The 12,883-nt window shown below is 40.0% G+C and overlaps 1 protein-coding gene across 1 annotated transcript; it reads right to left on the bottom strand.

Moving 5' to 3' along the window:
* Window positions 1-683: 683 nt before the first annotated feature.
* LOC113019242 (uncharacterized) lies at window positions 684-9,332 on the bottom strand. The gene is made up of 3 exons (XM_026162804.2): window positions 8,382-9,332; window positions 7,767-7,844; window positions 684-3,511 (listed from the first exon to the last, which is right to left on the bottom strand). Exon 3 carries the CDS (start codon window positions 3,501-3,503, stop codon window positions 2,400-2,402), a length of 1,104 nt encoding a protein of 367 aa, XP_026018589.1. The 5' UTR covers window positions 3,504-3,511; window positions 7,767-7,844; window positions 8,382-9,332; the 3' UTR covers window positions 684-2,399.
* Window positions 9,333-12,883: the final 3,551 nt, after the last annotated feature.

Raw genomic sequence — 12,883 nt, 5'->3', positions numbered from 1 at the left:
CTGCCTTTTGTGTAGTTTGCAATATTTGCCTTTATTTATCTGAAAAAGTCTCATGTTCCTTAAGTACATCTACCCTGTTGAACTTATTATGGGAAATAAATATTTAAAAACAAGCTGCTGATAATTTCACATTTTACTTGTGAGCAACGGCACATTTAAATCTTACAAATATAGTTATTTGGCTTATATCGTGATAGATATCGTTATCGCCTGAAATGAAAAAAACATATCGTGATATGAAAAAATCTCATATCGCCCAGCTCTACAATAGTGTATGCAGTAGTGTAGCGAGGAATTCCCAGACCTCTACATTGGATAGACCAAACAACCACTTCATAAATGCATGTCACAACATAGAAGAGCCACCTCAATGGAACAAGATTAGGCTGTCCATCTCCATCTAAAGGACAAAGGTCACTCGAGGATGCCAATGTTCACATTTTGGACAGAGAAGACAGATGGTTTGAAAGAGGAGTGAAAGAAGCCACCTACGTCCACTGTGAATAATTATCTTTGAACAGAAGAGATGGTTTACGACACCAACTGTCTGCCATTTCTAATCCAATTTTGAGATCCCTTGCCAGACGCCTTAACAACCACGGTCAGAATACGGTCCTCTCAAGTTAGTATTGTCATGATGGTACTGAGTGACAGACAGAAGAAAGGACTCACAGACAGGGAAATAAACACAAAGAGGCAGATTTATTGTTGTAGCAAAAAAATACTCTCAAACACCAAAACATACAAAAACACTAATAAACAAAACCACACACATACACAACCCAAGAATTGGAGGTTTCATTAGGAACATAATAATGATGAAACAAGAATAGGTATGTCCCAACTGCTGAACACAGAAACTAAAACTAAGAAACTAAGCTGGGAAAAGGGCAAACTGGGAAGACAGAAGAGCAACACCAAACGCAGTTCAGACACAAGCATTTCATTGCATATCGTAGTTTGTATGACTGTGCATGTGGCGAATAAAATTAAAACTTGAAAGTAAAACAAACTTGGAGAAAAGGTTGATAAAACAATGTGAAAAAGAGGGTGTCAGGTTTATATTGTTGATTGTCATTTATGCTTAGAAATATTTACTCATATATGCTTAAGAGTTTATAGTCGATGTCATATTGATAGGGGTCTGATCCTTAGTAGTCTACAAGGCTTTGTGTGCATTCCAGAGTGTTCTGGCATTCACACCCACATCCTGGGAGCATGGGAGAGGTCGTACCTTCTTTTATTGTTTCATGGTAGGATAAACACATCTATATCTGTTTTAGTATAAGTGCCTTATGTTTAGATGGACTGCTGGACTTCCAGACCAGCAGGTTTAGGGAAGTCGTTTATGGGGTCACATTCTGACCCCACACACACACATACTTACACACACACATACCTACTCACACACACACACACACACAGACAGTACTCTTTGTTCACATATATACCTACGTAAGACGTCATGTGTTAATGAGCCTATGCATATTCATGTAACCTCAATAAAAGAGCAGTGTTACGAGGGAGCAGACGAGAGCAACTGGAGTCGGGCGAAGGAATGGCGCTTGTCCAGTTCTCTCCCGTGCACAAGAATCATAAAGAACTTTACCTGCTTGTGTCTTGAACGTTCCAGCAAATAGGTTTATGCTACAAACCTATCAGATAACAGAACCTAAAGACTAGAAATTACAAATATTACATAAAGCAGAAGAACAAATACAAGAACAGAAATAGAAATAAACACTAAATATTACAATATTCAATAAAACTGAAGCTAGAAACCGCCAATGCCCCAAAGCACAAAACACTGGGTCAAGACCCAGTACTATGACAGTTATAGGAGTCTGCAATCTTAAACTTAACCTCCTAGGACATGGCATCCACATATGTGGACATCACATTTTGGGTTATTTAGACCAAAATACTAAATTTTGCTTTACAAGGGCCTGATATCCACTTACGAGGACATTATACTGCTACTGTTCTATCAAAATTGTAAATGAATATCCTCATATGTGGCTCTTATTTTTCTTAAAAACAAAAATAAGGTAAAAAAAGAAAAAAAAATCTGGTAATTCTTTCTTTTGATGTTCTTGGGCCCCAATATGCCCAAATATCAAAGAGAAATTAAAAATGCATGCCGTGGAAGAGTTCGGGTCTTAGGAGGTTAAGATGATTGACCAGGACGTCCAAAAGAACTTTGTCAGAGCAATGTCACATTGGTCTGCCAGTTTTGTCATAGCACGACATATAGTGTGGATTTTCTGATGACTCAATAATATTTGTTATAAATGAAAGACTTTCCACAAATTTCACAATTACCATAATTCAACACACACTATAATTGCAGTGTGAACGATCAGATTTTTTTTGAATGTGTACATAGAAGTAACAGCCTTTTAGCACTGACTGCTTAAAAATGAATTAACTCCAGTGTGGATTAGTTGATGATTTCTTAAAGTATCCATGCGACCAAAACCCTTTCCACACTGACAACAGACAAATGGTTTAATGCCAGTGTGGATGGCCTGATGTTCTTTTAAGGTTGTATGCAGAGTAAAAGATTTTCCACACTGATCACAGATGAATGGTTTCAATCCAGTGTGGATGAGCTGATGTTTTTTTAAGCTGCCACTCTGAGTGAAAGCCCTGTCACATTGATCACAGCTGAATGGTTTAAATCCAGTGTGAGCGAGCCGATGTTGTTTTAAGTTGCCATTCTCAGTGAAGGTCTTTCCACACTGATCACAACTAAATGCTTTCAATCCAGTGTGGATGAGCTGATGTCTTTTTAAGCTTCCACTTTGAGTGAAAGCCCTGCCACATTGATCACATCTGAATGGTTTAAATCCAGTGTGGATGAGCTGATGTTTTTTTAAACTGCCACTCTGAGTGAAAGCCCTGTCACATTGATCACAGCTGAATGGTTTAAATCCAGTGTGAGCGAGCTGATGTTGTTTTAAATTGCCATTTACAGTAAAAGACATTCCACACTGATCACAGCTGAATGCTTTTAATCCAGTGTGGATGAGCTGATGTTTTTTTAACTTGCTATTATGAGTGAAAGCCTGTCCACACTGATCGCAACTGAATGGTTTAATGCCAGTGTGGACGAGTTGATGTCTTTTTAATTTGCCATTGTCAGAAAAAGACATTCCACACAGATCACAGCTGAATGGTTTAAATCCAGTGTGGATGAGCTGATGTTTTTTTAAGCTGCTACTCTGAGTGAAAGCCCTTCCACACTGATCACAGCTAAATGGTTTAATGCCAGTGTGGACGAGCTGATGTATTTTTAAACTGCTATTACGAGTAAAAGCCTTTCCACACTGATCGCATGTAAGGCTTCTGTTCCCACTGTCAATGCGCTGTCGTCTTCTGGCCTGCTTCATAGTGGTAGAAGTCTTCTCCACAGGGATCACAACAGGTTCATCTTTACTTGCAGGAACTGGTTGGGTTATGTTGCAATCATCAATGGACCGAGGTTTCGACATGCTTTCCATTCTTTCGCCTACAATGACAAAGAACCAAAACAGTCACATGCAGTTATGGAACGACCAAACCTACAAAGTGTACATATGACGCCACATTGCATTCTTAGAACCTTACTTCAAATTAAGACCATACTTCCAAGAAAGAAAATCCACATATGCATTTACGCATCTATATACATCTACATACTTATATACAGACGTGGACAAAATAGAATAGAATAGAATAGAATAGAATTCAACTTTATTGTCATTGCACATGCACAGGTACAGGGCAACGAAAATTGTTGGTACCCTTTGGTCAATGTAAGAAAAACTCACAATGGTCAAAAATAACTTTAATCTGACAAAAGTAATAATAAAGTTTTTTTTTTTATAAATCTTAACCAGTGAAAGTCAGCTGAATTACTTTAAAAAATAAATGCATGAAACAGGCCTGGACAAAAATAATGGTACCCTTAGAAAAAAAATGAAAATAATGTGACCAAAGGGACATGTTAATCCATGGTGTGTCCAATCTTGTAATCAGTCAGTGGGCCTATATATAGGACTCAGTGTGTTGATTGATGACATGGTGTGTATCCCACTCACCATGGACCAGAGGAAGCAAAGGAAAGAGTTGTCTCAGGAGATTAGAAAGAAAATCATAGACAGGCATGTTAAAGGTAAAGCCTATAAGACAACCTCCAAGCAGCTAGATGTTCCTGTGACTACACTTGCACCTATTATTCAGAAATTGCAGATCCATTGTACCGTAGCAAACCTCCCTGGGCATGGCCGCAGGAGGAAAATTGATGACAGATCAAAGAGACGGATAATCTCAATGGTAACAAAAGAGCCAAGAAAGGCTTCTAAAGAGATCCAAGCTAAAATTCATACTCAAGGAACATCAGTGTCAGGTCACACCACCTGTCATTGTTTGAGCCAAATTGGGCTACATGGGAGACAACCAAAGAGGACTCCATTGTTGAAAACAAATTATAAAAAAGCCAGACTGGAATATATCAAACTACATGTTGACAAGCAACAAAGCTTCTGGGAGAATGTCCTCTGGACAGATGAGACAAAAATTGAACTTTTTGTCAAGGCACATCAGCTCGATGTTCACTGACAGAAAAATGAAGCATATCAAGAAAAGAACACTGTCCCAACTGTGAAACATGGGGGAGGCTCGGTTATGTTCTGGGGCTGCTTTGCTGCATCTGGCACAGGGTATCTTGAATCTGTGCAGGGTACAATGAAATCTCAAGAATATCAAGGGATTCTGGAGAGAAATGTGCTGGCCAGTGTCAGAAGGCTTGGTCTCAGTCGCAGGTCATTTGTCTTACAGTAGGACAATGACCCAAAACACACAAACACCCAAGAATGGCAAAGAAGGAAACATTGGACTATTTTGAAGTGGACTTCTATGAGCCCTGACCTCAATCCTATTGAGCATCTTTGGAAGGAGCTGAAACATGCAGTCTGGAAACGGCGCCCTTCAAGTGGGCCAAAATACCTGCTGAGAGGTGCAGAAGTCTCATTGACAGTTACAGGAATCGTTTGATTGCAGTGATTGAGTCAAAAGGTTGTGCTGCAAAATATTAAGTTGTGGGTACCATCATTTTTGTCTTGGCCTGTTTCATGAATTTATTTTTTAAATAATTCAGTTGAAGCATAGTTGAAAAGCAATATCTGACTTTCATTGGTTAAGATTTATAGAATTTTTATTTATTATTACTTTTGTCAGATTAAAGTTATTTCTGTGACCATTGTGAGATTTTCTTTCATTGACCAAAGGGTACCAACAATTTTTTCCATGTCTGTATACCAGATGCTGATGTTTACTTTCCTTTTGTCATTTATGTTGGAAGTGATAACAGAGCTGTTAATTTGGTTCACAAATCCCTCAGTCAGAACATTTATTATATTTAGATGGAAGCAAGTGAGTTAACTCCTTGGTAACTTCTAACTTAGTTAAATGTCATAAATTCCGTGTTCATGGATGTTAAACTTAATTGTTACACCTGGTAGAACAGCCACACTCATCTTTTTATTGATGGTGAAAGAATTTAGACAGTTTTTCAGCTCTCAGTAAGGCTGCAGTGGTCATTTGACTTTGGGACCTGCACCAGAGTTTGGGCCCAGACATGGCTAATGACATCAGACATAAAGACTGGATAGTGCTGGTCTACCAAGTCATAACCAGGTCACTAATAGGCAAGTTAATTAATACAGTTGATACACTTTAAAAAACAAAACAGGTTAGCTGAACGAAAGCACTTATACTGCGGACAACCAATACATGTCATCGTCCCAAAAAACATGGCCGCTCCAACGGCTTCAAAATAGTTTTAAACAACAAAGATTTAATGAATAACAAAAAAAAAAAAATTGTAGTTATTCTCAAGTATGTTTTTTGTGTAGTGGAGATAATTTGTAACATATTTTGAGTAACTTGTCATAATAGTCGGGTTTCCTTTTAATGAAAGCAGGTTGAGAACCTGACCTGGTAAACTAACTGAATGATGACCTCATTGAATTGAGCTGTTTCTGTGGAATGACTCGTTCTGAAAACTGATGAGTACATACCATAAATATACATTTTTAAATATAAACAATGTTTTACAAGTATTTCACAGACAAATGAACAATTACAAACAAGTCATTAATAGCGATGGGTATCAAAACCCAGTTCTTGTTGAGAACTGGTTACCACTGTTTCAATTCCTTGGAATTGTTTGCCATTTTTGCAAACGATTCCATTATTGATTCCAGTCGCCCCGAATGACGTCACCATGTTGCGGAGCGTCATTTACCTGGCAGGAATCACCGCGCCTAAGCGGCTCAAACGCTCAAAAGTTTGGTTATACTTTACGAGAACGGATGACAACAGGGCAACTTGCAATACTTGCAAAGTAGATATTTCATTTAGAAATAGTTAGCTAGTTTAGTGTTTTCTGTTAATTTATGTTGTAAATTTATGTTGCATGTAGCACCTTGGTTCCTGGAGGAACGTTGTTTCGCCTCACTGTGTACTGTTAAACTGTATATGGTTGAAGTGACAATAAAGCCAACTTGACTTGACTTGAGGAGGAAACACTACGAATATGCAAAAGCATTTGCTCACAAAACACGCGATGACCTTAAATCAGGGCTGCCCAATCCCGGTCCTCGAGAGCTACTATCCTGCAGATTTTAGATGCATCCCTACTCCAACACAGCTGAATCACATGGTTTGATTACCTCTTCAGCATGCCATCGTGTTTGGCAAAGGCCTGATAACAAGCCATTCATTTGATTCGGGTGTGTGGGAACAAGGATGCATCTAAAAGCTGCAGGACGGTAGCTCTCGAGGACCGGGACTGGGCACCCCTGTCTTAAATGAATGTCGTGGTTTTAATTCCGCTCCAGACTCGTGAATCTCAACCCAGCAGCGGTAAAGTTTGCACGTCCTCTCCCGTTAATACGGCAGGTAAATAATCAACTAACAGTGCATATTATGTTAGCGCGATCTGCCTTATTACAAAACCTGCCATTACTGTGCATTTAGGTGACCGTGATGAGAGAGACAGACAGAGTCTGGCTCAGATGCTGGCAGTTCTCGCTGCAGTCTACCGGTAGCGTCTCCTTTCAGGCCAGGATAGACGAATGTCACCGAGCAGTGACTAAGTTTGTGGTAAAAGGCTTGAACCCATTTGCCACAGCAGATGCCCCCAATTTTCGGTATGTGAATGTGTTTAATTGTAGGCAGGGACATTACTGGATATTCTTGTGTAATTGCTACAGAATAATTTATGTTACCCTTTGTTATTGCTACAGAAGAATATTTATTTTATTATTTTACATTTACAATTTTTTTTCCTGGGGACCCTGTGCCCATTGAAAAGCCGTAGGCTGTGGATCTCTTATCTCGCTGTTGGGTTTGTAAGGCCGTGTTACTCCTAAATTTCTATCTTGTTCAACGAGAAGATATAAAACAAAGTTCTAAGCTAATCGACCTTAGTGTTCTCCTTTTTTAAAAAGAATCGATAAGAGAATCGATAAAGAATCGAATCGTTAAACAGAATCGAAAATGGAATCGGAATCGTGAAAATCTTATCAATACCCATCCCTAGTCATTAAGATATTCTAGTTGCTTTACGAAATTTTTCTTCAGCAGTGATCTGTCTCTCATTTGGGAAAGACAGGCAAAATGTCAGTGTGTACAGAATTAGATGTTATTATTATTAATAATAATCAAAATAATTACAGATTAATGTCTGTAGAATAATGTTGGTGATTTTTCTTTGTCACCTTTGATGAAGAACCAATGTTTCTGACTACAGGTGCTGAGATGCTGCTCCAGCAGACTCTTCGCCTCCTGCCAGTCACCTGCGACAGCAAAAAGATTTTTATTTTTTAATCCAGTTAAAATTATTGTAGGGCACTACTGCAGACCATTGTATTGTGTAGCATTATTGTGCCTCGTAGGTTCAGCACCAACATCAGAATCAGAAAAACCTTATTAATCCCAGAGGGAAACTAAGTTGTCATAGCAGGAAATATACAACAAACAACATGCACTCACTGAGCTTACGAAGACAGGGAGCTGCTACAACAGCCTGCCGCTAGAACAGCGTCATCTTAAAAGACACATTACTGGTTGGTGATTCTGTTATTAAATGTTGAGTCTGTTGTATTCTATCCACCTCATCAAATCATAATACTCAGTACAACATCTTCATTTGAAGGAAAACAAATAGCTGAACACAAACGATTAAAAAAAAACAAGGTCCTGCTGGAAGCTCCAAGCAGACAAAATGACAGGGGCTGAACGGAACGTACAGCCGAAAACAAAATTAGCTAAGAGAGAGAAACCCTGTAGACAGTTATCGAGTGAGGCAACTAATATGATTATAATGTACTCACCCTCGACCCCCTCTCAGAATAACCCGAACTAAAGATACCCCAGCGGAGAAGGCCGGCTTTGTAGTTGGACTAGGACTAGTAAAGACAGCTGGCTCACTCTCCTCCCATGTTAATGGCTACCTTGCAAAGAGACCAAGCTGTCCGAGCTACGAGAGCGTATATGTTTCCAATTACGCATGAGAAACAGAAACGTGATCTGCCGGAGACCAGAGGGGCAGCAGTAAGGAAGCTCAGTACAGCCCACACAATATTTGCCTCAGTCGGCTTGAAAAAAACCTCAAACTCCTTGATAACAAGTATGATGACTGTGGTTACACTCTTTCTTCTGAAGGCCTACTTTGTGCTCTGGGCGGGCACGCGCACTACGTCTTCTTCGTCTTTGTGGTTTGTCGGCGGTTGGCAACAAACGTTGGCAAACAAGGATGTGGTGCAATACCGCCACCAACTGGTTGGGAGTTTGTTCATGATTCGCTCATACCAAATAATAACACTAATAAAAAAAATAAAAATAAAAATAAATAGATGAATACTACCGCATATATACATCCTCGTATCCTTCCATACAAATCAGCCTGTTTTAGAAACAGGCTAATAAAGCCCCCAAAAACTTTCACATCTGGATTTCCTTTTCAAAAATCCTTTATATCTTGCTTAATCTTGTTTCCCCCCTGGTTTTAAATTATATAACTTCTTTCTTCCTGATCTATTTCAGAGTGCAACAGAACATGTTCTATGTTTGTCATTTATTCCACAGCGACTACATTTCCCCCCTTGATGTATCCCTGTAATGAATAGTTTACAGTTTAACCCAGTGTGTCCAAAAATTAATCTCCTCTCTCCTGGTGCTCTCTGTACTTCTTATGTGTCCTGTTTTCCTTTGAATAGAATAAAACCACCCCCTTGTCCTCTCCTCCTCCCACCGCTACCATCTTTTCCTCATTTTCTGTGAATTATCATGCTCTCCATTTCTGCTTTGCTAATACTGATATTTAAATGTATCTGATCTCCTTTAACAGTATGTTTTGCAATTTTATCTGCCAATTTTATCAGCTTTGTTATTATTTTTATAATTATGTATTATACTGACAATTTCATTCACACAGCATTCTATATAAAACAGCAAGTATATGTAAACTATCAATTCCTTTCTGCTTAGGCGATTGTGGCTCAAGAGTTGGGAGTTTGTCTTGTAATCAGAAGGTTGCGGGTTCGAGCCCCGGCTTGGACAGTCTTGGTCATTGTGTCCTTGGGCAAGACACTTCACCCGTTGCCTATGGTGGTGGTCAGAGGGCCCGGTGGCGCCAGTGTCTGGCAGCCTTGCCTCTGTCAGTGCGCCCCAGGGCAGCTGTGGCTATAATGTAGCTTGCTATCGTGAATGTGTGTGTGAATGGGTGAATGACTGAATGTAGTGTAAAGTGCTTTGGGGTCCTATGGACTAGAAAAGCGCTATACAAATGCAGGTCATTTACCATTACCATTTACCATCAGATGATATCAGCTCAGCACATAAGCAAATCACAGAAGAATGGGGCATAACTGAGAAGGTGATTGCAGTTGTCACAGACAATGGTGCAAATATAGCTGCTGCAGTTCATAAAGCTGGATGGAGGCATCATACATGTTTTGCACACACACTGAATTTAGTTGTAAAAGACAGTGTCAAAGCTGTCCCAGAAGTGGTGCAGGTGCTGGAAAAATGCAGTCGTGTCCTTTTTTCACCACAGCACAAAGAAGCTCAAGGATATTCAGCAGTTGAAAATTTCAGAACACAAGCTAATTCAGTCAGTAGATACCTGCTGGAACTCTGTCTTTTACATGTTGGAGTGGATCTGTGTGCAAAATAAAGCCGTGACCACAGCCTAGCTTTTAGGGAAGAATGCATTGTGCTTAAATGTGGGAAAATTATCCCTGATTAAGGAAACAGTTGATGAAGAAGTAACACAGGAAGTTTAATCTGAAAAACATGTTTAAGTCTCCAAAATTATTCCACTTGTGTCACTCTCATGCTCCCACTCTTAACTGTAAGCTCAACACCTACTGTTGGTTCTGTCTCAGGGCCTTCTACTTCAGGGTCTATCCCGAGTCCTCCACCCGAAGGTCCTGCTGCAACAAAAGGACAGATTTTGACATGCAGGTTGTGTCAAGCCAACATCACCTGTCAGCTTTCAGTGATGTACTAATTAAAATACGCCGGTACTCAGAGGAAAACCTAATTCCCTGAAATAAAGATCCATTGGTTTGGTGGCAAGAGCATGAACAAGCCTTCCCATCCCTAAGCAGACTTGCAGTGAGATACCTAGGAATTGTTGCTTCTTCTGTACCTAAAGAGAGAATCTTTTCAAAAGCAGGAGAGGATGTGAGCAAAAAACGGTGCAGATTTAAAGGGAAAACTGTAAATATGCTTTTGTTCCTAAACAAAAACCTGTGAATAAGGGAATGTGTTACTGTCAAATGTTTTTGCTGAAATGTAAAGCCAAGATAAACGTTAAATGACATGTTTAATTATTTTGAAGGGGAGAATCTTTGGTTGCCAGTCTTGAAGAACACCAGCGCATATCCACACATGAAAGATGGAGGGTCCAGATACTTATTTTACACTTAATGGAGCACTGTGGGGAGTATTTCTTGTATATAAACTATATCAGCTATAAGGTTGTTCGTGGTTTGTGTGTGTTGTACGCACACATGCACACACATACACACAGACACACACTCTTCATTTTCATGACTATTTACATTGTAAATGCTCACTAACTGAAAAACATAGAAGTAGGCATTAAAATTTACTGCCTAATTTACTGACCTCTACATTGGAGAGACCAAACAGCCACTTCACAAGCGCATGGCACAACACAGAAGAGCCACCTCCACAGGACAAGACTCAGCTGTCCATCTGCATCTTAAGGATAAAGGACACTCTTTCGAGGATGCCAATGTTCACATTTTGGACAGAGAGGACAGATGGTTTGAAAGAGGAGTGAAAGAAGCCATCTATGTCCACTGTGAGCGACCATCTTTGAACAGAGGCAGGGGTTTACGACACCAACTCTCTGCCATCTATAATCCAGTTTTGAGATCCCTTCCCAGACGCCTTAATGCCCACTCACATCCTGGGCCATCTGATCTCAGGAATTCGCATGATAAGGTGGGGCCAGGTTTCACAATGAACTTACCCGAAACTCTGGCGGATTGGGTCCCACACCCAGTTTCACACCTTGGCTCAGGCGATTAGAGGATCATCAGGGGGTCCTTTTGTCCCTCTGTGGGGGGTTACTCCCACTAGGTTTATATCTGGGACTCTCCACCATTTGACCTTAGAACTGAAGAAGCTTCTCGGATGAGAGGTGAAACGTCTTCAAGTAACTTAAAGAAGTCCAGACGCTTTTCTTTGCAAACTCCTTCGACTTTCTAGCAGTCCTTCACAAACAAGGAACAGTCTGACTGTTCTCTCCATCTGTCAGCTGCTGCTGGCTCTTCCTCCTCCTCTTCCCCACACTGCTGAGCCCAGGGTCTTTTGGAGTGTAATTTGTTTCATAGTTAGATACCTGACTGCCAACTAGGGATGGGTACCGGTATCCGGTGCCATGATGGCACCGGTTCTGTCATAAACGGTAGTAACCAGACCGAAAAGCAGCGCACATTTCGGTGCTTTATTTTTTCCTGAGCTGTGATACACTTTAGATTCTAGCCAATCATTTTACGTTTCCGAGGATAGTAGGCGGGTCCAGGTACGTACGTTCTTTTAGAGCAGAGCTACAGCAGAGGCGGAGCCAGATATTTGAAACACCCGGGGCTTAGTCCAAAAGGGTAGTATGCATGTGGGATTTTTTTTTTTTGTTTGGGGGGGGGGGGGGGGGGGGGGGGCAGAAATGACTGAAAGATTAATAGGCTCTGTTTTGAGTTTTGTTCAAAAAAGAATGACTTGATATAGGGAAAAATATGTATCACATATGCAGGACACCTTAAACTAGTTTTTTAATTAAGCAGCAAAGCAGAACAAGGTCAGGGCTGTATCAAGACACGAGGACTAAACCCCAATTCAACCAGACCCAGAACTGATCTGGAATTAAGACAGGATTACAACAGTTCAAAGTCAGGACTACTGAGGACTTAACCAAGACAGAACCAGAATCAGAACTAGATGATAGTAGCACTAAAATCATCATAGACCTGCACTACACTTGTTTTTTAATTCTACCAAAGTCCACTATTTAGACTAAGAAAAGTTTATATAATTATTTAGCCTTGTTGTGCAAACAAGCTGCATAATGTAATAAATGTAGAATTTGAAAAATAACAAACCTAAAAAGAAACACTAGGTACAAGATACAGTACATGAGGACCTATGATACGGTGATACTTTTGGTAAACAACCATTTGAACAACAGGTGTGTCTCACCTGCTCATATTCATCTCTGTTCTGTCCTCTCTCTCCCTCTTTGTGCTGACAATCATCAAATATACAGTTGAAACCAGATATTTACTCTTCAGATAAAAACACT

This window comes from Astatotilapia calliptera, chromosome 3 (genome assembly GCF_964374335.1).
Source record: "Astatotilapia calliptera chromosome 3, fAstCal68.1, whole genome shotgun sequence".
Classification (NCBI taxonomy): domain Eukaryota; kingdom Metazoa; phylum Chordata; class Actinopteri; order Cichliformes; family Cichlidae; genus Astatotilapia; species Astatotilapia calliptera.
The sequence above is the reverse complement of the archived record's forward strand: the minus strand, read 5'-3'. Positions and strand labels throughout refer to the sequence as shown.

Excerpts from the sequence above, each read along its gene's own strand:
- LOC113019242 (XM_026162804.2), bottom strand. The coding sequence starts at position 3,503 with ATGGAAAGCATGTCGAAACCTCGGTCCATTGATGATTGCAACATAACC.